Here is a 27,880-nt window from a genome sequence, read left to right as displayed (position 1 = left end):
CCCAGGCCTGGCTGTGGAAAGCAGGACCCTCCTCCCTACCCCCAGCCCCCGGGTCTATTAGACTGCCCCCAAATGGCTCGCTCTTCTCCATCCTGCCAGCCAGGTGGTTGAAGCGGCAGTGGGATGCTGGAGACCTGGCCCTGAGTCTTCTGGTCACGCCCAGGGCCGCCCCCAGCTCTTGTAGGAAGGATATGGAATCCAAGGCTAGAGGTGTTTGGAAGGTGGCCGGATTTTTTTTTTTAACTGCTTGTTGATTCTACCAGCAGGAAGCAGTCCCTATAAAATGGAAATCCAGTCAGTGATTGAGACTATAAGCTCTCTTCTTTATTCCAACCAGCCCCTAGAACTCCAGTACTGAGATGCTGGAAATTGCACATCTTGATGTTTTCTTCCAGTGTGGTGAGATAGGACACCTACTAAGATGAACTGCCCTTACCAGGTCAGGCTTTGCTCTCAGCTCTATCTCTCCCTGTTTGGGTCTCTGCCCCTGGCCTCCAGTTGCCTGTCCTGCTTCATTGCCCGAGAGGCTCTCAAGAGAGTTGGCAGCTCTGAATTCCCAACTAGGCAACTCAGGAAGGAGGTGATTGTTGCTGATTCTAGCTGCGGGGGTTGGGAAGCAGGGAGAAAGGAGCTCAGTGGGATGGAGTGAGATTCATCAGCGCATGAGCCCTACTCTTCCCCACACTCTGTACCAGAATTTTGTCTGGACTTGGTCAGCCACATGCCACACCTTCCCTAGCTCTGATTTCGCTTTAGGCTTGGTGTGATGCAGCGCTTGGAGGACAGGGGAGAGGCAGGGCTGCAGAGCTGGAAGGAAAGGGAGCATTGAGCTTTCTTGGTTGGTTCCTGGCTTCTCTTCTGAGGTAGAGAAGCAGGGTAATGGGCAAGACAGAGAAAACTGAGAGCCCAGCAAGTCTCGATGGACTACACCACAGGAGCCCGACAGGGAGGAAGAAAAGTAAAGGCCAAGGGCTGGGAGTCAGAAACATTGGACAGAGGCTCTGACCCACCTGGAGGGTGTGACTGGAAAGGGGACGAATGGGGGCAGCAAGTGTCCTCATAGGGTGAGGACTGGAAGCCCACTGATATTCCTTGAGAGGGGCAAATAGTGATGGGAATTATTTAAAGATGATTTTTGGTTGCTGAACTGTACCTTTGAAAAATGGAGCCCCATGAATAGATTCAGTCACCTGGGGTCTGGATTATATTTGTGCGACCTAAAGATGGCCGTGTGTAATAGGCATCTCTCAGGCTAGAATTGGGAAATGTTTAGAGAGCTTTACAAACCACTGAGTGAGTCCCCAGCTGTGATCTGAAGCCTCTAGGTGAAGTGCCCCTGAGGGTGGTTGGCACTAAGTGTGACCGGCTTTTTGCAAAATGAAACTGAAGTCTTAAAAGAAAGGGTGGAAGAGGCCAGAGGGGGAGGAAGAGTCTGTTCTAAAACTCTTGGGAAACTGGCGATTGATCCTAGCTTTTTTAAACTGGTGATGGGACAGTGACATCTCACAGCACAGGCACCTTGCTGCCCCACAGTTCAGCATCCTGAGATCACAGCTGCCCCAACACCCTCCTTCCCCTGGGGGCCTTGATGCCTGGGATTGGGGCTTGAGATGAAAACACCCTTCAAAACGTGCCACTGGGCCAGAGAAGGAGTAGTCCAAGCAGAGGTCAGGCCGAGGCTCTAAAGGGTATGGCCTCTCCTCTTTGTTGACTGTGGAAATACCGCTTTCTATTTTGTCAGTAGTTCTCATACTTTCACATACATGATTTGAATATAATAACAACATTTAGGTGCTTTCATTATTCCCATTAAACAGATGGCAAAACTGAGGTCCAAAGAGGTGATGTAACATACCCAAGGTTGTCCAGCTCAGGGGGAAGAACCAGGATTCACAACCAAGCGTGTCTAACTAACTGCTCCCCTGTCACGCTGTGCAGCTGTCTTCTAAGGCACTGTCATCCCCATCTTATAGGTGGGCAAGCAGCGCTCAGAGAGACTGTTGCTTGGCCAGGATCATCATTAGAGGGCAGAGTCAAAATGTGAATGCAGGCCATATGTGTGCCCCTCTGCTCTACTTCTCACGGCAACCTTGTTCTTTCTTATCAAAGCTGTTTTTTAAACTTTAAAAATCAAGCCATGATTTCCTTCTGAGCAGTGTCTGCCTCTGGGAGGAGGGAGGGTGGCCCCTGAGATGGATCTCATTTAGCCAGTTTGTGGACACCTTCTTGCTGCCTGGTGGAGGCTCTGAAGTCTGCTGGTCCAGCAGCTCCTGACTTGGCCCTGGGAGCCCTGGGACCTCCAGGGATGGGAGAGGGCGACAGGAAGCAATCAGTGTGTGCAGATGGGTGGTGACTGTGGTGCCTAATCAGGAAATTATAGCCTGGGCAGAAGAGGGGTTTGGCTTGAAGTCACCCTTCCCAGGATTTGAGTAAAGCAGGCCCACAGGGAGGCGTGGCTGGTGGATGGGACACGTTGAGCGGGCGTGAGCTCAGCGGGCAGGATGAGCCAGCCTTGTCAGTGCTGCGCAGAGCGGCCCCCACGCCCAGGAGGCTGGCCTCCTAGCTGGTGATATTGTAGTCTGTCCTTTCTGGCCCTCTGCCTGCTCCTGCACCCCATGATACCTCATCAGAAGCTGTGGGTTTTCAGAGGGGACACTCTGGGAAGTTCTTGGCCCGAGATGGTAACATTTCACCCGAACCTTGAATGAACAAGTGGAAAAGGTGTGAAAGAAATGTCAGGTGGAAAAAGCCAGCCAAAGAACAGTACATATGTGACACCATTTGTACTTGGGAAAAAAAAAAAAGAGAAAGCACACACACAAAGTGGCAGTGAGATACTTTTCTCTCTCAGGTGGTAAATGATAGATAAAACCTAGCACTGGCCAGGGTACGGAGACGGGCGCCCTTGTCCGCTTTTGGCAGTGCAAATACGCGTGGCCTTCTCAGAAGGCAACGCAGATTAGCTTTCACGTCCGTGTTCCTGTGGCCCAACAGTTCTGCTTATGAACTCATCCTGAGGAGCCAGGTGGCAAATGCACAGAGAAGCAGGGATACGGATGTTTACTGAGGCTGGTTGGGATAGAAACACAGTAAAAGAAATCAGGGAATTATCTAAATGCCCATTGGTGGGGAGACTGGTTGAATTAATATGAAAAGTAGTGATTTATTGATAGGAATAGATGTTCTTTTGGTGGGGGGTGGTAATTAGTTTTATTTATCTGATTGGTGGCACTGGGGATTGAACCCGGGACCTTGTGCAACCGAAGCACGTACTCTACCACTGAGCTATAAGAATAGATGTTCTTGATCTTATGTGAGTGAAAAAACTGGCTTCTAGAACAACATGTGACATGATATCCTTTATGTAAGAGTGAGTGAGTGTATGGAACGTTATGTGTCTGCACATGTGTGCATGTGCTGAGGGATGTCTGGAAAGATAATCATGCTAATAGTAGTTTGGCGGTCTTGACTTTGTCCTTACACTCTTCTGAACTTTCTGAATTTTGAGAATCAATATGTATTTTATAATCAGGAAAAAAACACAATTTTCATCTTGGAAAATATGTTAAGCAGTGTGTGAGCATGTGTGTGTGCGCAGCTACACCTATGGTGGGTGGAAGGGTGTCCCAGCAGAAGGAACCACGTACACAAAGGAAAGAGGGCGGGAGCTGAAAAGGGAGCTCTGAGAAGTTGGTGTGGCCAAAGCTGGCAGTTTGGGAGGTGGAGCGGGCGGGGTTGGGAAAGGACACTGGAGCTGATTCTGAGGACCTTGAGTCCTCGGCTTGGCAATTTGGAAGCAGGGAAGTGACCTGGCCAGATTTGATTCCTGCTGCTTCTCTCAGAGTGGCCTGAAACCCCTCACCTGGCATTTAAGGCTCCTCTATTCTGTCTCCCCCTTCTTCTCACCATATCCTCCAGGGTTCCCCTTAGCCTGGCTCAGTCTCACCTCCACTCCTGCATACCCATTCCAATCTGCCTGTCCTTCAAGACTCAGCACCAGGCCCCCTCTAACAGGAAGCCTTCCCAGATTGTTCTGATTAGCCCTGATTTTTCCTTTCTCATATTCTCACCCTTGACATTTCATACCTGACCTTAAATCAGACCTTAATTCTTCCAGAACCAGTTGAGGAGGGCCGTGGACTGAGAGGTCCTGCCCTAACACCTGGGTGCCAGTGATGGACTGGCTGACATCTGCCAGCTTTTGAGTCCTGATGGGGGAAAGAGGATAGGCTGCAGAGTTATTTTGAGCCTATTATGTTACAAGCACAATGTCAAATGCTATATGACGTAGCTTTCACATTTATCCCCATTGTACAGATGAGGGAACTGAGGCTTAGAGAGGTTATGTGGCAGTAAGTGGTAGTACTATGAGTTGAACCCAGGCTCTGTCTAACTCTAAAGCCCCGACTCTTAACTCTGATCTACTGGTCTCTGGCTCTTGCCCGCCGGGAGGCTGGCTGTGCTGGGCCTGAGATGGGGCCTTCCTGTGCCTTGTTGCCCTGGGCCCAGTAGAAACAGACTTTAGGGTGGGAAGGTGATGCCATATCACTCAAGTGGTAGGTCCTGATGCACTGGAGGATCTGGGGGCAGTGCAGCATCTCTGCTGAGGCCTTGAGGGTGCCATTATTCCCAGTGAAATAAAGCAAGGGATTTCCCTGGGAGGCCAGCTGGCAGGGGTACTGGATGGGTATCTGGTGGGGAGGAGGCTGGGCATGTTGACCAAGAATGAGCTTTCCCACTCAGAGATTCTCCAGTGATAGGTCAGTGAGATGGTAAAGGACAGTTGTGCCTCTGAAGCAACAGCCCATCTGAAAGCCTGACATACTGTTCACATCCATGGTCTCTTCAAACTGTGACAGCACACAGGCAGGCAGGCGGGTCCAGTGCCCACTAACAGAAGAGAAACTCCGGCTCCGTGACTCTAGGCCCCAGGGAGGAGCCCCACCCAGGGGTAGAATCCAGAGGGGCTCTGGCCTCCCCCAGGCACCTCGCTCAGCATAGGCTCAGTGGGCATTCTTGCCTTGATGGGCTGGCCAGTCTCTGTGAGCCTGAGGTGCTGCCTGGGAGTGGTCGCAGTGGGGACTGTGGGAGAAGCGAGAAGTTTTGGAGCCGTGGGCACCAAGCTCAGGAGAAACTGGGTGTCCGTCATGAACTGTGTGTGTCTATATTCAGTTCCAGCCTCCATGGCTCAATAGGAGTGGCAGTTTAGGGGAGGAAGGAGGCGTCCATGGCCATACCAGTGTATGTGTATGTGTGTGTGTTGTTTAAATATGCCCTTTATTAGACTAGGTTTACCCAAAGGAAGAGAGGTGTGTGCATGAAAAGGCTGGAGTAAGGGTGGGGATCAGCATCCATCCCAGCATGTCCTGGAAAGTTCCCAGAGAGGCCACAGGCGGGAACATTTTGGGGAAACCCTTACCGGCCCCGCCACAGCCTGGCAAGCGGCAAAGTGGCTGACTGCTTTGTGGCTGCAATGTCTTGGAGGGTTTGCCAAGCACTTTCCGTGAAGTCACTGGGAGATTAAGCTCTTGGTTCAATTAAATGGGTTAATATGCGTTGTCTGATTCTGATGAATACTAATGATATAATGTGATAATGGTGGTAATGGTGCTCTTAGCTGCGATTATCACACGTGCCGCACTGTCCCAGGCACGGAGGGAGGTGCCGCTCACATTCCCACACACTCAGGCCTCATTTTCCACTCATAAAACCCTATTCTTCAAAGCTTTTCCAGCCCAACTCCCTATATCCATTTTCGGGACAAATTACCGACACTTAAAAAAAATTGGTCCATTTTGCGTAAAAGCCAAGTCCAAATTACTGTTACTTTCCCCTTTATGTTTTGAATTTCAAAAAGAGAAAGGGTGGGGAGCCAAGGGGGACACAGGGGATGGAGAGCAGAGGAAGAAGGGGGAAAAGGGAGAAGAGTGTATGAACGAAGAAGGAAAAAGCAAGCCTTCTTTTGTTTCAGTAAAAATGTATTTCTGGAATGATGTTTCAGTTTACTCAGGCAGAAAAATTAGAAATAGTGTACTTATTAAACAGGCTAAGTAAGCATGACTATTTTTAGTAGTGTAGTAAAACCTGGGTAATTTGGACCTCTTTAATAAAGATTCCATGATCATGCTGGCTGGCAGGCACACACAGTGCGCGCGCGCGCGCATGAACGCAAGGTAAGAGTGCAAATGGGCTGCTGAGTTGGAGGAATGGGAGGGCGAGGGGCGGGGGCAGCAAGGGGACAAAACAGAGAGAACTGGGCACCTGGCTTCTGAGAGCCATTTTTAAGCTGCGTTCTCTCTGCTTTGCAATAAAAGTCATTACACATTCTTCTTCTTTCTGAATGTTCCTCTTGAAACCTCCTAATTTGACATCTGTCTAAAGAAGAATGTATTTGAAAACAGAAGTTGCACTTCTGTAAAAATCTGTAAAGGTTCACCTGACACCTGTCACGCTGGCCTGCTCCCAAATGAGGCTGAATCCAGGGGTTCACACATCATCCCGGGGAGGTGATGACTGCCCCCTCTGGGGTGAGGACAGGGACTTGCGGGCAGAAGGGCACTCTCTCCCGCGCCGATCACAGGTTTTTGTATTGTTAAAATAATATTTAGTGTTTCATTTCATCATGACAAAAGTTATACATGCTCAGTGCAAAAAACTTGGAAAGGAAAAGTGAAAAAAAATCCCTCATTTCCCACCACCCAAAGGTAGCTAGTGTTAACACTTGGTGCACATTCAGAAGTTTCTTTGTGCACATATAGAAACAAAAATGGTACTGTGCTTATAGAATGTTTGTAGCTTGCCTTGTTTAGTGTTTTGACAGAGAAGCTTAGTTTAAAAGAAACAGGCAATGGTGAAAGAATTATTTAATTTTATGCTAAACTTATAGAGAAAAGCCATCCGCCTTAGTGGTTCTCTCTTGGCCACATGGTAGACACTCAGTAGGAGAAGTGTCCTTGATGAGGTCCCACTGCTAGGCTGCATGGATGGGTGGAGGATGGGATGAAAACCACGTGGGGATTTGGCTGTCACTAGGGCCTCAAAGGGTACTAGGTAAAGAGGGCTGTAGGGAAAAGGTTTCCAGCAAACAGCAGACCAGCTCTGGTAGTGCGTTAGCCCCCAGGCACTGGTCTCCATATGCCTCTCTGGATAAGGCAGAGGCATAAACACAATTACATTTTTAAAGAAAAGTTGTGGTAAAATATACGTGACTTGAAATTTACCATTTTAACCTTTTAAAAGTACAGAGTTCAGTGATATTAAGTATATTCATATTATTATGCAATCATCACCATTATCCATCTCCAGAACTTTTTCATATCCCAGAATGAAGCTCTGTACCCATCAAACACTCCCCACTCCCCTCCCCTCCCCGCCTCTGGCAACCACCATTCTATTTTCTGTTTGTATGAATTTGCCTATTCCAGGAACCTCATATCAGTGGAATCATAATAGTTGTCCTCCCTTTTGTGTCTGGCTTATTTCACTTAGTACAATGTCTTCAAGGTTCATCCATGCTGTAAGCGTGTGTCAGAATTTCCTTCTGTTTCAAGGCTGAATAGTATTCCATTGTGTGCACATACTGCATTTTGTATATTCGTCTATTGATGGACTTGAGTTGCTCCTACCTTTAGGCTCTTGGGAATAATGCTGCAATGAACATGGGTATACAAATATCTGTTTAATTTTTTAAGGAATCACCATACTGTTTTCCACAGCAGCGGCATTTTACATTCCTACGAGCAATGCACAAGGGTTCTAATTTCTCCATATCCTCACCAACACTTGTTATTTTGTTTGTTTGTTTTGGGTAAGAGCCATCTAATGGATGGGTAGTTGTTCTCATTGTGGTTTGATTTGCATTTCCGTAAAAACTAGTGACGTTGAGCATCTTTCTGTGTGCTTATATACCACATCTTTTTTATCCATTCATCTGTTGATGGACATTTAGTTTGCTTCTATGTCTTTTTTTTTTGGTGAAATTTTTTAAATGCATCTCAGTAGTATTTGTAGTGCATTACTTTTAGAATAACTTGGGATATCTTTTCAGAACATTTCATCATTCAAAAATTCAAATGTGATGTGAAGGAAATATCCTGGTAAAATCCAGAACCAGAAACTGAAAGACTGGAAAAAGCTTCAAAATGTCAAAAAAGGGTTGGAGGAGGTAATACCTCAGTGGGGTAGTGCATACTTAGCATGCATGAGGTCCTGGGTTCAATCCCAGTACTTCCATTAAAAAACAAAATGTTAGCCACTATATATAAAAATAGATTTTAAAAAGGTTACTTCTGTATAGCACAGGGAACTATATTCAATATCTTGTAATAACTTTTAATGGAAAAGAATATGAAAACGAATGTATGTATGTATATGCATGACTGGGACATTGTGCTGTATGCCAGAAACTGACACATTGTAACTGACTGTACTTCAATAAAAAAATTTTTTTAAAAATAAAGTCAACCTGTAAAATATCAAAAACAAACAAACAAACAAAACAAAGTAAAAAAAATTTCTTGTATTAAAATGGAAACTTAAAACTTGGATGGTCAAAATCTTGAAAAAAAATTTTTTTATTGAAGTGTGGTTGATTTACAATGTTAGTTTCAGGTGTACAGCAAAGTGATTTAATTATACATGCATGCATGTTTTCTTTCCAGATTCTTTTCCATTATATGTTATTAGAAGAAATTGAATATAACTTCCTGTGCTCTACGGTAGGTCTTTTTTGTTTATCTACTTCATATATAGCAGTGTGTGTCTGTTAATCCTCAACTCCTAGTTTATCCCTTGCCACCCTTTCCCCTTTTGTAACCATAGTCTGTTTTCTATGTTTGCAAGTTTGTTTTTGGTTTGTAAATAGAATTTGTATCATTTTTTCTTAGATTCTACATATAAATGATATCATATGATATTTATCTTTGACTTACTTCACTCAATATGATAACCTTTAGATCCATCCATGTTGCTAAAAATGGCTTTACTTCATTTTTTATGGCTGCCTAGTATTCCATCGTGTGTGTGTGTGTGTGTGTGTGTGTGTGTGTGTGTGTGTACGTGTACCGTATCTTCTTTATCTGTTCATCTGTTGATGGACATTTAGGTTGCTTCCATGTCATGACTATTGTAAATAGTGCTGCTGTGAACATTGGGGTGCATATATCTTTTCAAAAGAGCTTTCTCTGGATACATGCCCAGGAATGGGATTGCTGGATAGCATGGCTAACTATTTTTAGTTTTTTAAGGAATCTCCATACTGTTTTCCATGGTGTCCTTTGTCCATTTCTGAATTGAGTTTTTGTTGTTGTTGTTGTTGAGATACACTTTTAAAAGCAGTGCTGAGAGCTGCCTGTGCTGAGAGGGAGGAGTGAAGGGGCAAGAGGAGGAAGGAAAGAAGCAGGAGAGGAGAGAAAAGAGTGGGGAGAGGAGAAAGGACCAGGATATGTCTAGTGGAGTGAGGGCTAAGGGAACACAGCCCTTCAATTCTTCTATTCAGTAAATCTTTGTTGAGCACTGACTGTGTGCAGACACTTTTCCAAATATTGCCATCCACACCTGTCTGTCTCTCCATCCTGGCTCTCAGGGGCTCCAGTGGCCCTGCCCAACTGCTAGTGCTCTGCCTCCAGGAGGCTGTGCTCACAGAAGTGGGGGCCTGGGACCTTTTTACTTTCTCCCAGAGCACAGCTGAGTTCAGTCTCTGGACATGAGTTATAATTTTTTAGCTCCCTGCCCCCAACTCTCCAGTTCAGTATAGATGTGATTCACATTAGGAGTGGTGGGAGCACAGACCCTGGTCAGAGGGCCGGAGTGCAAGTCCTGACTCTGTTCCACAGTAGCTATGCCTTCTCTGGTGAGCTATTGATTCTGAGCTCTGGTTTCTTCCAGTGTAAAGATAACAAGCCCCTCCCCGCCAGGAGGAGCAAATGCTGCAGTTCTTATAAAGTGCTTGCATGGTGCCTGGCACTCAGTAAGGGTCTGACATTAGCTATTGATGAGATAACACAAAAAGAAGTGTTCAGGCATCTTCATCCCATGTTGCAGTGAGCCCTTAGAGGAGAACTCTTGAGTGAGTGCCCCTCCACTCCCGAGGCTCATCTCTCTGAGTGTCAACTGGACCTTCCCATCTGCCTCTCCCCAGGTGCCGTGGACAGCAGGAATTGGGCCTGGTTCCTCTGGGTCTCCCAGGGTCTGGCCCATGGAGTGTGGTGGGAAGACCCGGCCACAGGACAACAGGCTGGGTTAATGAGGTTCCAAGTCTAGGATAGCTCCCCGGGTGGGATGGAGTGGGGAAGGTAGGGCAGGTGGGGTAGGGCAGGTGGGGAAATCAGTAGGAGTGTCAATCATGATTTACATTCATGGCACCCAGCAAAGCGGGAGGGAAAACCAGGTTGGGCCCTGAATGATCTTTTCAGAAATGACCTGTTGAGAAACTTAGAGGAAGTGAATTAATGTGGAAAGTGGGGAACAGGGTCCTCAGGCAGAGAGGCAGGACATCTCACAGTAGTAGCAGCAGCAGCAGTAGCAGCAGTAGTAGTAATACCACCACCACCAGGAATAATAACCATTTATTGAGCACTTACTATACACCAGCACCACAACTAATACTTTGTGTGCATTATCTCATTTAATCCTTTTAACAGCTGTGTGAAGTGGTTGTTGTTACTCCCTTTTACTGAACAGGAAATAGGCTCAGAGACCTTAATTAAGTCTCTTGCCCAAGGCAACTCAGAGGTGGGGCCAGGACTCGAATTCTTGCTCTCAGAGACCACCCCAAGGGTTCCTGTGGATGCTAGAGCCAAGTAACTGGCCCAGGAAATGGGGAGGTCCCTGGGCAGAAAACCACTTTCCCATACTGGCCGTCTTGGTGACTGAGGCCCCACTGCTATTTCACTGGGGAACTGAAGGTTCACATGGAGCTACCTCCAGGGCCCAGACTCCCCGGGCATTGCCCCCTCCAAGGCAGCTCTTCCAGTTGGGATCTCTCCCTCCTTCCCAAACTCAGATGACTCTGGTGGCCCAGAGGGAAGCCTGCAGCCTGGTCAGGGCCATAAAGCTAGGGGAGGTGACTCTGTTCCTCTCCCCTAATGACCAGGCACTCCAGGGGCTGTGCACAGTAACTCACCCCACTCTCCTTTGGTGCCCACAGTGCCTGCAAACCAGTGCTGAGCACCAGCCTCTTGCCCTCCTATCCCTAATTCATGGCTTCTCTAAACCTGCAGCAGCCCCCTGGGGTTCCCTTTGTCTGGACCAGGTAAGAATTAATCTGCTCTTCTGTTTCCTGGGAGCCAGTTCAGTGCTGCCATCAGAAATTACCATCTCTTCAAGATCAGACACTGTCCTTCCCATGTGGCTGCTGGTGCTTAGCATGGGGCAGCCCAGGGCAGAAAGTAGAGTGGGGAGTGACTGGGTTTGAATCCACTCCATCACTTCCTCCTGTGTGACTTCTTTAAGTCTCAGGGGCTTCATCAGGGAAGGGATAAAGAGGCTCTTTCTCTAGGGCTGTTGTGTAGGTAAGAGGGCTCACCTATGAGAAGCGTATACTTAGCAGAAGGTACTGGACCCCGGAGGGCTCAATAAATGGTGATGCTTGTTGCTGAAGACAGAGATGGCACCACCTCCCCAGAAAAGCCTTGCCTGACCATCCTGTTTGAAGCAGGACTTTCATTTTTTCTTACTCACAGCACCCTGTTCTTTTTCTTCAAAAGCACTCAGCTCAGTTTGTAATTATATGTGTTTGTTTACTTGTCCACGAGAGCAGGGACTGTGTCTGTTTTCCACTTCTCCATCCCTAGCAGCAAGGGCAGGAGCACAGTAAATGCTGAGAGAATGAATGACACCCCCTCCCCAGTCTTCAGGCAGAGCAGGACTAGGACTTTCTGCCTTTTCTCAGAGGACTTGGCTTTCAGGGCCCCGTATATTCCTCAGCCCGCCTCCAGAGATGACCTACAGCTGGTGCAGCTGGGAAGGGCTGGATACTATCTGCAGCCGCAGTTAGTCAGAATAGCTGGGTGGGGCGCACGGCTGGGTCTTACACTCACCTTGTTGGCCACGGTCCTTGGTGGATGGTAGGGTCATTATGGGACTGCTTCTGCCCTTCAGCCCAGCTGCAGCTGTTTGGCCTGTGGCTCCATGGCCACATTAAGTCTCCACCAGAACCCTTCTTTGGCTTTCCTCTCACCTGAGGCTGGGCCTGACTTTCAGAGAGGCCTCTCTGCCTCCCACTTCCCTCCAGTCCCACCTCCTTCCAGGTCTCCCCTGCCTCCTGCCCTCAGTTGAGACTAGGGCCCCCTGGCCTTGGCAGATGTGTGAGGCTGGGGGAGGCACTGTGAGTCCAGATGTGATTGTGTTTATGTTTCCAGAGAGTGAGGGGTCGGAGCTCTGGACTGGAGCCGTTGGGGGAGGGGTGGTCTGGCTGTGGCCCCCTGCCCCAACCTTCCCTCCCCCCACCTCCCTCCTCCAGCCTGTGTATCTGGACCTGTCCCTCTCAGAACCCTACACTCTTAAGTCCTACAGCTTCAGGCTGGGCCATCCTCCAGGAAGGACCCCTCCTCACTTCTCATCTGAAGGTGAGAAGGCCAGTGGAAACATGCCTGGCTGTGGGATCTAAAGACTATTATTGACTCTGTGTGACCTTGGCCCAGTGCACAGTGTGGTGGAGCCTTGGTTCCAACATCTGTATAACAGGGACAACACTCCTGACCTCAGAGGCAGTGTTGACCTGGTTTGGCAATGTGTGCACAGGGCTCTCCAGCTATTAGCTCATGACTAAACCCACGGCTGTGGCCCACTCCCAGCTAGGGCTTGCCTGGGTCCAGCTCGAGGGCAGTGCCAATCACAAGGTGATTCTGAAGCGGAATACCAACCCCTCCTTCCTCCCCCGCTACAGCTGCAAACATTTTGTTTTGCCATTAGAAGTGACTTACTTAAGGGAAGCAGAATTTTACAGGCAGTTTACAGGCTGGTCTTGTTCAGTAGTTTCCAAAAGTTGAGGGAGGATGGTGGCAGCGGTGGGAGCCACCGATAAGTTGGGTTGGAAGAGAAGTGAGAAGTCAGTTCTGTGTGATGGACACTCTTTTCCCTTACAGCCATTTGCCCTTAGGTGGGATTTTGGTGCAGAAAGGCGGAAGGAGGCCCTGGCTAGGCTCTGACATATACAGCACCCTCAGTCCTCCTGGAATAGCCAGAGCAGGGCTCAAGGTGGGGGTACTCGGCCTATAGCAGAAAAGGAAGCCCCAAGCCTACCGAGGTACTCATCCGCTCCCACCCCAACGCTCCTGGCGGACAAAGGCCGTGCAGCATCCTAAGAGCTGGAGGGTCACTGCAGACCCACTCTGGGTAGAGCCAACAGAATCCGGCGGCCAGGGAGGGCGGGTGGTCCCTACTTTGACGGCTAGCGCGCAGCGCCAAGAGGTTGAGCGGCTCAGTCGATGAGCACTGGGCGCGCGGGGAGAGGGTACTCTGAGCGCCTGGCGGCGGCGCCCTCAAAGGAGCCAAGCAGAACAAGTCAGGTACGGAGGTGGGGATGTGGGGCTAGGGGCCCCCCAGCGGGGTCGGCCTCAGCTCTTCCCTCCTACCGCAGGGCTCATGGTGGCTCAGTTCCCTTTCTACCCGCCTCCCCCCTCCGCTGAATGAAGCAGTCAGGGCTCGGCAGTGGTTAGCACGCTTGTACTATGGTTTTAATAGACGTACATGGACAAGTCGATATAGACAGATTTATAATTCTATACAGTCAGTCCGACATACACAGGGACGCTGTAAACAGGGGCGCGGGCCCGAGAGCGGGTGTGCAAAGTGGGCGCGGCGTGGGGCCCTGGCCGCGCCCAGAGCTCTCTCGGCTGGACTCTTGCACGGCGGGCGGTGAGGAGGAGGCTCTCCGCCGGGATAGGGGGGCCACCTCCTAGCCCGGGAGCCGAGCGGAGGGCCTGGGCCTGCGGCGAAGCTCGGGAGCTAAGATGCTCGGAGACGAGCCCTCCGCTTCCTCCTGCCTCTTCCGCACTGCCTGCTGCGGCTCTGTGGCCTTAAAATAGGGCTCTGGGGCGCGGGGCTGGCGAGGGCTCTTCGAGGCACGCCGGGGCCCTTAGCGCGGCTCCACGGCCAGTCCCGACCCTGGGCTAGGCACCGTCATCCCCGGCCCAACGCCCGCTCCAACTTGGATCTGGATCGAGCTAAGGTACGCTCGGCCGGGCCCAGCTCGGAGGGGGCGTCTTGGTTTGTACCAGGCCGGGGCCAGGCTTGCCTGGGCCCCGAGCTCCAGTTTTCAGGCGCGGCCGCTCATTCCGGGTCCAGCGCGGGGAGAACGCGGGCTACAGGGGCGTCCCCTCCGGGCCGCCGGCCTCGGCGCTCACCTCCCGCACCGCGTCCCCTCCGCGGAGTGGCCCGCTGGGCCCCGAGCGAGCGAACACACACCACCCGCGCCAGCCCGGGGGAAATTGCAACTCATCCGTTTTTTTCGCGGCACTTTTCTCCGACGTCTTTTTGCTTTGTTTTGTCTCGTTTTAGAGGGCAGAGTGGGGTCCAGAAAAGCAAACACAAAACCAAGCCGGAGGTGGGGAGCAGGGGGCCGCGCAGGCGCCAGATCCTCCGCGCCCACCCCCGCCCCGGCATCTTGCCGGCCGCCGGCCCGCGTGGCCCGGCTGGGCGGTCAGCTGTTGTACTGGCACGCGTTGAGGCCCGAGGCCGGACCCTGCAGGCCGCCGTAGCCGAACGACGAGTGCTGCTTGGACTTGAGCCTCAGGCTGGCTAAGCTCGAGTTGCACGTGTCCCGGTAGACGCTGTAGGGCGAGGCGGGTGTGCCGTACGGGCAGGCGCCCGGTGACATGGCCGAGTTAAGCGAGGAGCCGGTGAGGTTGTTGATGTTGTTGAGGCCCGAGTTGGGCATGCCGGGCACGGCACCCGGGCCCATGCTCGACGGCATGGTCATGGAGGAGATGGAGCTGGGGGCCGAGAACATGGACTGCGACGACAGCGGGCTCATGGAGTTGAAGAAGGTGAAGCTCTTAGTGGAGAGCGGCGCTGGCGCCAGGCTCTTGGCAGCCCAGTTGTTGTAGGAGTAGCCGGCGGCGTACACGTCCTCGTAGGGCTGCACCAAGCCGCTGAACTGCGGCACGTAGCCTCCCTTGCACAGGTCCAGCTGCTGGTTACGCTCGCGCTTCCGCCACTTGGCTCGCCGGTTCTTGAACCAGACCTGGGGGAGGGGGACAGGAGAAGGTTCAGGGCTGCGGAGGGCGGGATGGCGCCTCCATCTACCCCCACCCCACCCCTAGCCCTCTGCCTCGCTTGTCTTTGCTTCCTTCTCTCCGAATATCGTTTCTTTTCTTCGATATTTCCGCCCCTCCCTTCTCCCCACAACGGTTCCTTTTGTGTCCCCAGAAAATATCAGTCTTTTACTTTTTCTGACCTTTATCCTGTTTCCCCAGTTAAACCCCGTTTCTTCTCCTAATATATTCTTTTGTTATTAACAAATATTTGTTTTCTTTCTCTCTCAACCAGTTCATCTTCTGCCTTCTCCCCCTAAATTATTCCTCATCTGTCTCCTAAATATTCCATCCTTTTTCTTCTCCATCGAATACGAAAGGTAGTTTTCTTCTCTGAAACACAGGACCTGGTGGCTCCTCTCATTCTTCAATCTATTTTTCATTCCTCAAACAGTCTGTTTCCATTTTTATTGGTATATTTGATATTCTCATTTCTGCCCCAAATGTTTATTTTCATTTAGTCCACCCTGCTATCTGAACCACTTTCTTCTCCCTCAAACAGTCCATTTTCTTCGTTATCCCCCATTTTTGATCCTTTTGAATCTTCTCCAAATATTTAGTTTTTCCTTCTTTCCAAAAGTCTGACCTTCACTGTTTCTCTCAAATAGTTGATTCTTTATTTTTCTCAAATACTTGATCCTTTTGCTTTTCCTTTAAATATTTAATTTCTTTCCTGCCGCCTAAATATATGCCAAATATGTTTTTCTGCAAATATTTAATTTCCTTTCACTTCTTACTAGTTTCTCTCTGCTCTCGCCCTTCACTTTTCCCCACAAAATTTAGTAAGAACCTCTTCTTTCCCGAGTCCCGATCCTCATCTATCCTACCAGTCCTTTGCCCTCCCCAACTCTCCTCCAGCCCTGGGCTATTTCCCAAGCTAGCTTGCCAGACTCCTGCATCTCAGCCTTCTCCATCCCCAGCACTAATGTTGCCTGATTCCACTCCCACCCAACCCCTACCACCATAAACCCCGGACAGGATTAGTGAGTTCAGGATTACTGACTGCTGTCTTCACTCCGTGTCCCACTGGGCTGGCCAACCTTACTGGGGAGGGGTGAGAGCTGGGGTTATAGTAGGGAATCAGTGGGCTAGGTGGGACCTTGGTTTAGCTTGGGACATACTCCTAGTATCTGATTAAATATTTGCAGGACCCGGAGAAGAAATGATTCTCTTGCTGCTCTGGAAGGAAAGCCATGTTTTCATTGGAAACTAAGGGGTGAGAAGACAGAGACTGCAGTCCCAACTTGGGTTGGAGACCTTACAACCTCCAAAGGGATTCTGCTGAGGGTCACTCGTGCATCAGTCCACCAGAGCTTCCTTCTCCCAACCTGACCCCAGGCTTACAGGAAAGGGCATTAGGGACAGGGTCCAACTACAGACTGGCTGAATGGCTGAGAAAGGTTGAGAATATCCTCAAATTTTGGAGAAGCTGGCTGCGGATAGGACCACTGCCCCAGGAAGTTTTTAGACCCCCAAGCCTAGGCTCCTATCAGGTCTCCCTCAGGCTGCCAGGAAGGACCTGCCTTTCCCTTTCGTTTTCGCGGGAAGGCGCCTGCCGCTCCGAGGTCCCCAGCCGGAGGAGAATCCTCTGCACGGTCTAGGGTGGTAACATCCGAGTGGGCCCTGGGCTCTACACAGGGCAAGGGAAAGTCCTCTGGGGCCACAGGTCTTTGAGTGGGGGCTGCGGTAGAGCCCAAAGGTCAGTCAGGCTGCCGGTCAGAGGGATCTGCGGCGGCAGCAGCCAAAGGGCGCTAGCACCAAAGGGCTCAGCATCAGCTGGGTAGATCGGGGTCTAAGGTGGAATCTCCTCTGGTGGAGGGATGGAAAGGGTCTGAGTGATGGGAAAGGGTGATAGTCTGTGCGCGGGTCTAAGCTTTCCAGGGCTGCGCTGGGCCGGCCGGCAGCCTTCTGCGCGGGTCCCCTTAGGTGCGCTCCCCGCGCTCACCCTCACGCGTGGCTCGGTGAGGTTGGTCCACACAGCGATCTCCTCCCGCATGCTCATGTCCGGGTAGCGGTTCCTCTGGAACGTGGCCTCCAGCTCCTGCAACTGCTGGCTTGTGAAGTGCGTGCGTTGCCGCCTCTGCTTCTTCTTCTTGGCCGGGTCCTCTGCACCTCCGCAGCCCGTGCCACCCGTACTGCTGTCCTCGGGCCCCTTGGCTTCGCCACTGCGGTCCTTCTCTGAAGCAGGCAGGACGAGGCGCCAGTCACCTCAGGCTTATGCCTTTTGCACCCCGTCCCGGTTCCACCGAAGCGCCTGGCGATCAGCGCTGGTGGCCGGCCCTCCCGCCAGGAGCCCTGGAATTGTCCCCACTGTAAAGAGCCTGCCGGGTGCCTGGTCGTCAATAGTCATCTCTGGTAAGGCTAGTCTGGGAGGAAAGCCCAGGAGCCGGAGCAGTGGGCCTAGGTTCCTAGCTGCTCAGGGCCTATTCTCACAGCTCCGCTCAGTCTCGAGCCCTATGGCTGATGTCACTTGCAAATGTACAAGTTTTAAGGACTCCTGGGGTTCTAAATCGGAGGTGATCTCTGCTTTTATGAACTAGAGTCAAATCTTTCTAGCCTGAAGCTAGTGGGTTGGTGGAGCAAGAACCAGACAGTGGCCTGCACCACCTCCACTTTCTTCTCCCCAAAGCCGTGTGTGATCCCCACTGGGCAGGCAGCACAGCCGGATTCCCGGCCTGAGCTCCAGGCCTCAATTCTCAAGGCCCAGAAAATCCCTCTGGCGGCAGCCGGGCAGCACAGACTCACAGACTGTCTAGGTGACCTGGGGGCTCTAGCCTCTCTCTCTTTGAAGCTACACAAAACACATGCAGTCACAGAAACATTGAAACATAAAGAAAAAGAATTTGAAAACAAAATAGAAGCCCAGAAAAACTCATAGCTCTATGCCTAAAAACATAGAAAGGGTCACAAACTCTTAAAAATAGGCAGGTAGAAACACAGCAAATGCAAATTAAGAAGCCAGAAATCTCCGTGCAAACATACCCCTAACTAAATACAGTGCTGTACGTGTATAAACTCCAGGCGGACACAGGCATTTATTTATCTGGAATTTTTTAAAAAAATCAATGCACTGCTGTAGTTAGATTTTTAACCCCTTACCAATAATGCCCTTCTAGAAATAATTTTTAAATCCCAGGGAAATACAACACTATAGTTAGATAACTTAAATTCCCAAAATAACACCACTGTAAATGGATTTTGAGAAAATCCCGGAGAAACGCGCCATTTTGGATTGACTTTTAAAAATCTCCAGAAGAATAACGTTGCATGAAGTAGATATTTTAAATTACAGAGGAATATATCTAGTATAGCAATTCTTTCTATATCAAAAAAAGTTAAAATTTAAAATTTATAGATTTGGTTTTAAAAAGGAATCTATACCTTTACTTCTCTGGGTTTTAAAAATAAAAACCAATCAAAGGCCACGCTTAAAACTTCTGAAAACAAAAGTACAGTTCTGCGTTGACTGTTTTTTTTAACCAAACAGAACCTCTCAGAGAAAGTCACTTAGAGATGCAAAACAGAAACAAATAGAGATTAAAAACGCGTAGAGAATCACTCAATGGTGGATTAAGAAATGAATGCAGAAGAGGCACCGATGGCCGGGGAAGTGGGAAGCTCGGCGGCGGCGCCGAGTTAGGACGGCGAGCGCGGAAGCCGTTCGGAGACCTGGGAGCCCGGGCCCGGCCGGGTATTAGCCTTGCCATTGCCCGCGCCGCCCTCCCACCGGCTCAGCTCCCGGACGGAGAAAAAACCTTAGGCTCGGACATAAAGACAGCGCTAAGACATGCCCGGAGCCGAGTCGGAGCCTTGGCTGGCCGGCCTGGTTGCTCCGGGCTCCGGCGGCGCACGTGGGGAAGGGATCCCTCTATGAGGGGGTCCTGCCCGGAGCCGGGCCGCGCCCCTTGGCCAGCTCGCCCTCTCTGTCCTCACTTTTCCTCTTACTTGAGGTTTTTTTTTCCCCTTCCCCTCTCCAGTTTGCTTTTCTGACACTTCCCACCACCCCTTCTCTTCGGTCTCTCCCTCTCAATCAGTGGCTCCCAGTTTGTTGGGGGTGTCTGTCCCATCTCTCTCTCTCGCTGGGCACTTTCTCTCGCCCACCACCCTATTCCTTTCTCGATCTGTTTGTTCCTTTCTTTCGATCCGAGCGGCCCTTTGACACTCAACTGCGCAAACCTAACTTTTTCCCCACCGTTCTGTTTGCTCCTGATCAAGAGGGGCTGTCAATCAGACCCTCCGGTTGTAGGTTCGTGCATCTGCGGATCTCTTGGCGCGTGGGGACCAAGTCTAAGTGCCTTCGGAAAGCACTAAATTTGCGCTTCATAAAGCGTGTGCATTTCCGCGTTCACCGTCAGATCGAAAATGGGAAAAGGAAAGGTCCTGACGCTCCTGGGGCGTAGAGGGAGCCTGACTGCGCGGCAAGGGCGCCAGGCCCTGCTCCCGGCTCCCCGCGCCCTGCGCTGGTGTCGGCTCCGTGCGCGCCTCGCGGGGAGCCGCGCTTACCTTGCAGCTCCGTGTCGGACGACTCGCTGGCAGAGTTCTCGAGCGGCTCGCGGGGGTCGGCGGTGCGGGCTAGGTGGAAGGCGGGCCCCATGTCGTGCGGCGGTGGCGGCGGCGGCCGGAGACCCTCTGGCAGCCGCTCCAGGCTCATGCCCCCCTTGAAGGCGTCCATGGAGGCGGGGACCGCGGCGGGCGCTCCAGGGGCCGGGGCTGGGCGCGCCCGGCCGCCCTGGCTGCTACCTGCGAGGACAAGAGCGCAGCGCCTAAGCGGCTGCCCCCCAGGGCTGCCTGCGCCCGCAGCGACGCCGCGCCCGCCCCATGGACCGCCCGGGGCAGCGGGGCCAGGCGGGCGGCAGAGGCAGCGGTTTCTCGCGACCGGGGGCCCGGCTTCGCGCTCCGCGCTGCGCTCCCGCCGCTCGGGCCTCAGCCGCCCGCCCGGCCCTCCCCGGCTCCGGCTCCCGATCCGGGGCCGGTTTCTAAGGCTCCGGACGGCGCCGGCAGAGTGTGTCTTAAAGCGACAGCGCGCACCGCCAGGTTCCAGCAGTCCCTGCGCCAGGGGTGGTGGGTGGGGTGGGCCCGGGTGGGAGGGGGCTAGGAGGGAGGGAGCGAGCGAGAAAGAGAGGGAGCGCGGACGGAATCCAGCCCCGAGCCGCCCGCGCCGCCGCGCCCTCTCCGCCGCCCTCCCTCCCTCCCTGCCTCGCCTGCGCCCTCCCCCTCCGCAACCACCTTCCCGCCGCCTAACCCCCCTCCTCCCGCGGCCTCGCCGCGCCTCTCCCTCCTTCCCCGGTGACACACCGAGTTCTCCCTCGGCCGCACAAAAGAAACGCATCTGGCCTGCAAGTCCCGCGCGGTTCGTGCCCACCTCCAGCCCCAAATGATTTGTTTCGCTCAGAATCAACTCCTGTCTGGGCCGCCTCGAAGTCCCGAGTCCCCTGCGAGAACAGCCCAGGATGAGTGAATGTTCACCGAGCAGGATCGCACCGACCGGGCGCCTGTGAGCCAGCGCCAGGGCGGGGGCAGAGCCCGGGGCTCGTTCCGGCAGCTCCCAGCGGCGTCCTCGTTGAGGGGCCTCCGGCCCCTCCTTCCCCGGCCTCTTCTCCCGGGACCTGAGCCAGGCTGAGTGACAGCAGCCTGCGCTCTAATGGGCCCCCGGATGCTGCCTCCTAATTAGCTTGGACCCTTTCCCCCAAGGCTGCTTCTCAGGCCTCCCCCTCTGCACCGCAGTCAATTTTCCGGGATTGGGATAGAACTGATGGCTTCTAATCAGACGAAACGTTTCTGTTGGCTCCAGGCCGCTGGCGAGTGCAGCAGGAGACCCCAAGAGCCCTGCCAGGCCCCACAGCCTCTTCTGTAGGTCTCTCTTCCCTTGTTTGTCACCTTCAACGGTCTGGCCAAATCTGCCAGGCACCGGCCTTGGCTGCCATGGGGTGGGCCTTTGCCCCCGACAAGGCAGGCTTGCAGCGGCCTGGGGCCTTGCTTTGGCTTCCCAGAGCTGCACGCACAGGCCTGGCAGGCCAGGTGACTGCAGTTTCCAAACCTAGGCCAGCAGCCCAGGAAGCCAAGGATAGTCTTTGAGCTTCTCTTCCATGCAGTGGTAGTTAAGCTGCAGCACCAGTGGGTCTGTTGTGAGCACAGGCAAAGACATTCTTCTTCCCAGCTCTTAGAATGAGTCTCTCCTTGAGTCCTCCAACTTCAGTGAAGTTTGTTGAAGGATTTTGCTTAACAATTGTTAACTGGTTCCGAGACATCAAAGTCTTGAGCAAATAGGTGACAGCTGGGGTGGTAGGGTGCGACCCTGACCTGTTCCTCTAGCCACAGCTGGACCCCAGACTGCCCTCTGCCCCTCACCTGCTGACCAGACAGAAGGAGCCCTGGGCAGGACAGCAGCCTGGGGAGGAAGCACTGCGATACTCTCTAGGCCCAGTTCACCGTCATGTCCTCTTGGGGGTGTCTACTTGGGACTGACGTACAGACTGTCAGTGCCTGGGATGCTCTGCAGACACTGCCCTCATCCCGGCTCCCTGGCAGGGGGAGGCATCCCTGCCCCAGGCTGAGCTCCTAGGCCAGGATTGTGGGGCAGGGGAGGCAGGGGCATGGTGGAACCAGACCTGCCTCTTGATCCCTCCCTCGGCTTCAGCCCAAGGATCTCGGCTCTGGGCCCTGGGGAGAAGGCCCAGTTTCTTAGGGCCAGCCCACTCTGACTGGGTGCCTGTGACCACAAGGGGCAGGGTGTGAGGTTAAGGCCAGAAGGAGGATGCATCCCAGGAGTTTGGGGTGGGGGCAGGGGCTCAGTGACTCCTGCCTTTTCCTCCCAAAGGGACGTTTCTTTAAGTTGAGACCCCCAAGGTGAAACAATTTTGGTGTGTGAGGGGTGGGGGAGGAGGGCACAGGGAAGTATAGTTACCCAGCATTTGCCCACAGTAGCCCTTTCTTTTACCACATTTCTTGGCTGAATCTCCTGAAGCAGCAGATACCTCCTTTCAAGGAGGTATTCAGGTGCTGCAGCATGCCAGGGAGTGCCCCTTCACACACCACCTTCCGGGAGCTGCCTTAACCTGACAGGACAGTGTGCCACCCAGCCTGCCTGGATACAGACAAGTCACAGGAGCATGCACGCACACATATGTACTGTATACCCACACAGGTGTGCCATGCATACACAGACACACACATACTCACTGTGCCCACACATGGGAGTCCAGAGTCACATATGTGTATACACAGCCAGGCCTCTGAATCCCAAAAGACTGATGCTCTTTGGCACAAAATCTGGCTGATAGGGAGTAGGAGGTATGCTCTAAGGCCATCAAGTGTCATGTCAAGGTGGGAAGCACAGTCCCCTGTGGGTGGGGCATGGAATGAATGGTCTGCCTCTGAGCCCCCCACTCCCCAGAGGATCTAAAGAGTCAGGCCTTCCATGGGTAAGGACTGTTTTGTGACTCTGCAGCTCTAGCTATTCAATCAGAGGGGCTTGCTTCCCTCACTGTTGATGCATTTAATGCAGTTATTGAGCACCTGCTGTGTGCCCCTCTGGACCCAAGCCTCTGGCAGTGCTCCAGGAAGTCGCAATAATCCCTGTATTTGGAATTCTTGATGCCTGCTGTGTGGATGGAAGTGCTCTCAGACTATTGCAGGTGAAGCTCCATATCCCAGGGGCCCTAGCCCTAGAGCAGGGCTGAGACTAGTGGGGACTGCCCAGGGGACTCTGTTCTGCTGGACCTGGGCAGCACTGAATGAGCAAAGGTGAGGAAGCAATTGATCTAGAAGAAGCCCTGGTCTGATCCTGGGTGTTGGATGGAAAAGGTACCTGGGTGTTCTCTCTTCTTCCCCAGACACTCCCTCCACTGGCTGCTATCCCAAGCAGGGTGGGGGCTTCTTGCACACCCAGAGATACATCACAGACACACACACAGACAGACACATGCACGCGCACCCGCCACAGGAGGCAGCTCTCTTTCAGGAGAAAGAGCAAGTATTCAGTGTTACCTCAGCTTTGCTGAGTGACCTTGGACAAGGCTTGTCCTGCACATGGGACACAGTGATCCCTTCAGTCTCCACCTCACTTGATGAGGAGAGGAGGGAAGGGGGTTTACTGGAGCTGGAACCATGTGCCCTATTCCCCATTGCTCCAGGCCACACAGAGCTAGCAATGATTCTATGACTTTCAGGAAATTTGGGGCTTAGAGTTCCGGCTGGGCTCAGCAGAGGAGCCTGGGCTGTTGTGGAGGTTGAAGTAGTCACCATAGGGACCCTTCCTGAGGCTGGGCTTTCAGAAAACAACTCTGTGCCCAAGAATGGTTTGGTAATTTTATTTGGGAAGGGCGGTTGGAGGGTCTTCATGAAGTGCATCCTTCCACCCACTCACAGGGTGCTCTGCCCTAATCTTTGCACCAGAATCAAGGGATTTTAGGAAAAGGAAAGGAATGTGCCATGGCTTGCCCCGGGGGCCATCCATGACTCTCGGGGACATTCCAGCCCTAAGCCTCTTAGGCCGTGGAGAAGTTCAAACTAGAAAACCCAGTTTTGGGAGTGCAGCCGGGACCACCTACCTCCTTCAGCCAGATCTAACAGTCCTTCCCCCCCCAAAAAACTTGTTTCTTTGAGGGAAAGCAATTTCTGCGTGATGGGGATAAGGGGTGTTCAGGTACAGTCTGGGAATTATCTCGCTGGATCGCTTAGGCTTTTAGGTCCTCAGCCTTTCAGTTGGGGTTCCCCAGCCTGTCCTGGTGGGGAGAGCTGGGATGTATTCAGGCAGGATGGCTGAGTGAGGAGCGGATGGGAGCATGAAACTCAGAACCCTCCATCAGCAGCCAGTAGGGCCCATCACTCTCCACGCTTATGGCTCAAGGGAGCCCACTGATGGCTCTCTGGTTCCTGAGAATGACTGAGCCAGGGGTAGAGAAGGCTAGGAAAGAGGCAACAGCCGGTCACACAACTGGGAAGGAGAGGGTCAGCTTTTGCTCTACACAGCCTCCTCTTCCCAGCAGCTGCTTTCCTGACAGAAGGGCACTCTGAGCCTGGCCTGAAGGTCAACAAAAGCTGCCTCTACATCCTAGAGTCCACTTCTTTTCCTTTTCTGAGCAGAGATGAGGGGTCCCAAAGCAGTCTTAGGAAAGGGCAGAGGGCCAGCAGTTCCCCCCTCCGGGCTGCCCTGCTGCCTGTAGCTTTTGCTATCACCCTAGACCTGCATTCTGTGCCAAGTGGACAGCAACCTGGGGTTGCGTCCCTCTGGCCCTAGTGGCTGTCAGAGACCACTGGGCTGCCAAGAGAATACCTGACCCTTAGTTTCTCAGAAAAGTGGATTAAAATATTTTGATTAAGGGAATTCCAAAATCGGAAAAGCTTGAAACCAGGATCACGGCCTGGGGTTCCTATTTCTGCGATCCTGGTCTTGGGGCCCTTGCTTTATCACGACGGAATCGGCTCAGATTTAGAAGGCTGGTCAATTTCAGAATTCCGAGACCCGGTTCTAGAGAAGCGGCCGAGTTCTCAGGAACCGTGTGTCAACAACCAAACCCTGGAGAAGTCGCGGGGATGTCTTCATTGGATTATGCGAAGGGCATTTGGGGTTTCTCTCAGGGTAAGGAAAAGCCCGACCTGCGCCGGCTAGGGCAGGCCGCCTTGAGCTAGGGGCACCTCCAAGCACTGTGGCGGAACGTCGGGGTGCGCAGCGAAGAGAGCTGTAGCTCCGGCCGACGTCTATTGCTTTTCTGCGGCAAGGTTGCCCGAACGAACGAACAAGCGAACGAATGAAGCGGTTTCGTTTAGGAAAAATACCCTCTTGACGCGAAGCTAAGCCCGAAGTCCCCAGGCGTTCAGAGGGGCCAGCGCTTCGGCTCGTGCTGGGGCCCCCATTCCTGGGAGCAGCAGGCAGCGGCGGGCGGCTCTCTCGCCTGCCCTTTCTCCCAGAGGTCCCCAGCTGCCCGCGCTACAGCGAGGGGCTGTGAAGGGCATCCAGGGATGTGCCCTTTGCAGGGCTGGGGCCCGCGCCCCTGAAACTGTTGCCTTCTTGGGGTGCCCAGGGTCAAAGTGTGGCGTGGTCCACGGGTTAGGTGAGGTAGCGCTCGACGATGGCAGCTGTGACCGTGCGCTCAGCGCAGAAACGAGCTCTTGGCTCTGCCTCGATGGCGCCTGGCCTTCGCGATGCGCTCAGTCCCACGCCACCGGCTGGACCCCGACACACTCCCGGGGCAAAGAGCGCGCAAGTCGGCCACCACTTCCTTGCGCTCCAACACCGCGGAGACCCAGTGCCCCTAGCCCTTCGACTCTTACCCGTCTCGGGCTGCGCGGCGTGTGCGGCTCCTCGGCTCCGGGCTCGCTCGCCACAGACTCTGACTTAGGTTTCGACTCCGACTGGAGCCCGGGATCCAGCTGCGTCTCCGGCTTTACGCGTAGCTTCGGCCCCTTCTGGTTCGCTACATCCCAGCGTGCAAGGTCCCGGCTGCCGCGGCTCGGCCCCGCTCCTCCCGCAGTTGCCGCCGCCGCCGCCGCCGCCCGTCGCCCGCGGGGAAGGCGGGGACACGGGCCGGGGAGGCGGGAAGGGGGGAGGGGAAGCGAGGCGTTCGCTGGGACCAGCGGGGAGGGGGCGGCGCGCAATCCCGCAGGCTGGGGGTCCCGGCCTCCCTCGGGGCGCAGGCAGGGGTCGGCGCGGCTCGTGGCCCGGGCTGGAGGCCGATGAGCGCGCCCCGGGATTGCACGCGTGGAGGAGGGACTCGGCCGCATGCGGTCGAAGCCACTGCGGGTCCCCGCCGTGTTCCGGCGCACTTTCTCTCCCTGGACTCAGTTTCCCACCTGGCACGTGAGGGGCCGAGGCCGATTTCAGTTTAGTCAGGGTCTGGTCGGAGTTTCCCAGGGTCCTGCCAGGTGACGGTCTACCCTGGGTTTTGAGAGTCGGCCCTTTCCCCTTTCTGCTCAGCCTGCAGAAGGGAGCTGGTCTTGCATGTTGGTAGAGGGAATGCGCTGCCAGAGCTTGGCAGCCAAGGAGGTTTGAGGACAGACCCCAGGGCTTCTCTTCATATTGGGGGGACGGTGGTTACTGGGGAGGGGCAACCACCCGACCTGCCCCGCTTGGAGGACCCCCCCACCCCGCATCTTCCTCAGGGGCAGGGCTGATGAGGAAAGTGGAGACCGACCCCATGAGGACAGGCCTCTGGCCCCTTGTCCAGCCTCTTGCCTGCACACCCTCCTGTGGTCGTCCTGCTTGGCCCTTCCACATGTGGCCTGGTTGGCCTGTCCCTGGCAAGTGGCTACTGGGAGATGGGACAGACTTAGGGGAACTGGGTTCCATCTGCAGGCAACCAGGTTCTCCACTCTCGGCCTGATATTCCATGAGAAGCCTTGTGGGGGAAACCAGTTGGGCAAACAGTCTCCTGCTTCCACCAAGTGCCCAGTCTGAGCCTGCTGCTGGGGCCGTGGAATGGGACCGAGAGTAGAGCGGGCAGTCTGTCAGGGACCACCCTCGGCGACAGGGGCAGCTGCCCCCATGACCAAGGGGCTCAGGGTTGCCGCTTTGGCTCAAGGTGCCGGGAGATGGCAGTGTGGCAGCCGGGCATCAATGTTTCATGAGGTGCCGTCACTGGCGGCGCCTCCCTGCCTGGCTTTCCTGACAGCTGCTGCAGGAGAGGCCAGGGCTCCATGCTTTTGGTGCCCTGTCGCCTGCACCTCCAAGACCTCATCCCAACACTCAAAGCTGGAAGCAGGCTGACCCAGGCTCACAGAGGCCGTGGCGCTAGGCCAGTAAGGTGGCCCCTGCACCCTGTCCTGCTGTTTGGGGACTTCACAGCCTCTTCCCCACCCTCAACAGTAGGAACACCTTTGTGGTGGGTGTGTGGGGCTTGGTGCAATCAGAGCCGTAAGGGTTAAGAGTTGAGCTCCTGATGCCTGAGATTTTAGACCTACACCTGAGGCAACCTGGCAGAAGTGCAAACTCAGTTTGGACTCTGCCCTTCAGGATTCCAGCCTCTGCTTCTCCCACTGCCACGATGTGGGCTATTTTAAGTGTGAAACTTATGCTGGTGGGTCTGGGCCTGCAGGCTGCTAAGGTGAGATGCTTCCGACCTTGTCTCAGACAGCCTTCCCCCACACTCCAGGTGCCCCAGCATCTTTGGGCATAAATGTAACCGCTGAGCCCTTACTATATGTGGTGAGTGAGACACGTGTCTAATTGGGGTGGCATTCACTCTGATGCCTGCATCAGGAAACTGAACTTTTCTACCTCTGCACACCAGCGATTTTCTGGGGTTTGTTCCCAGCGATGGCTGGGCATATGTATGTGATTCTCTGTATGTCCTTGTTCCCAGGCAGAGCCTGCGGTGCCAAAAAGCTGCCTCTGAGACCCGATGGTCAGAGTCGGAATCTTATATGTGTCTTTTACTAGCTATGTGGTCTTGGGCAAACCCCTAACCTCTCCTGGCTTTTTCCTACTGTAAAATGGGAGAAGAGTTTTCACCTCACTGAGAAATCTAGGAGATGGTGGAGGTAAGGGGTGTGGCCTGGTATAGGGGTGGGCAGCGCCCCCTCCCCACCTCAAAGTGGTGATACCTGCTGGGTTGCTTTGCTCTTTAAAATAGTTTGCTTTCTTTTTTGTTTCATTCTTTCCCCAGGGTGGTCACAGTGGTTGAATCAGG

The 27,880-nt window shown here is 53.3% G+C and overlaps 2 protein-coding genes across 6 annotated transcripts in view; one reads left to right on the top strand and one right to left on the bottom strand.

Annotated features, from left to right (window-relative positions):
* The window catches only part of CATSPER3 (cation channel sperm associated 3), a 335,119-nt gene that overhangs the window by 37,232 nt on the left and 270,007 nt on the right, over positions 1-27,880 (top strand). The window lies entirely within an intron of this gene.
* Positions 13,652-20,615, bottom strand: PITX1 (paired like homeodomain 1). Its single transcript, XM_072950337.1, has 4 exons — positions 20,550-20,615; positions 19,758-19,994; positions 17,200-17,432; positions 13,652-15,184 (listed from the first exon to the last, which is right to left on the bottom strand). The coding sequence occupies exons 1-4, from the start codon at positions 20,581-20,583 to the stop codon at positions 14,642-14,644; spliced, it is 1,047 nt and encodes a 348-aa protein (XP_072806438.1). The 5' UTR covers positions 20,584-20,615; the 3' UTR covers positions 13,652-14,641.

Source organism: Vicugna pacos, chromosome 3 (genome assembly GCF_048564905.1).
Source record: "Vicugna pacos chromosome 3, VicPac4, whole genome shotgun sequence".
NCBI classification, from domain to species: domain Eukaryota; kingdom Metazoa; phylum Chordata; class Mammalia; order Artiodactyla; family Camelidae; genus Vicugna; species Vicugna pacos.
The sequence above is the reverse complement of the archived record's forward strand: the minus strand, read 5'-3'. Positions and strand labels throughout refer to the sequence as shown.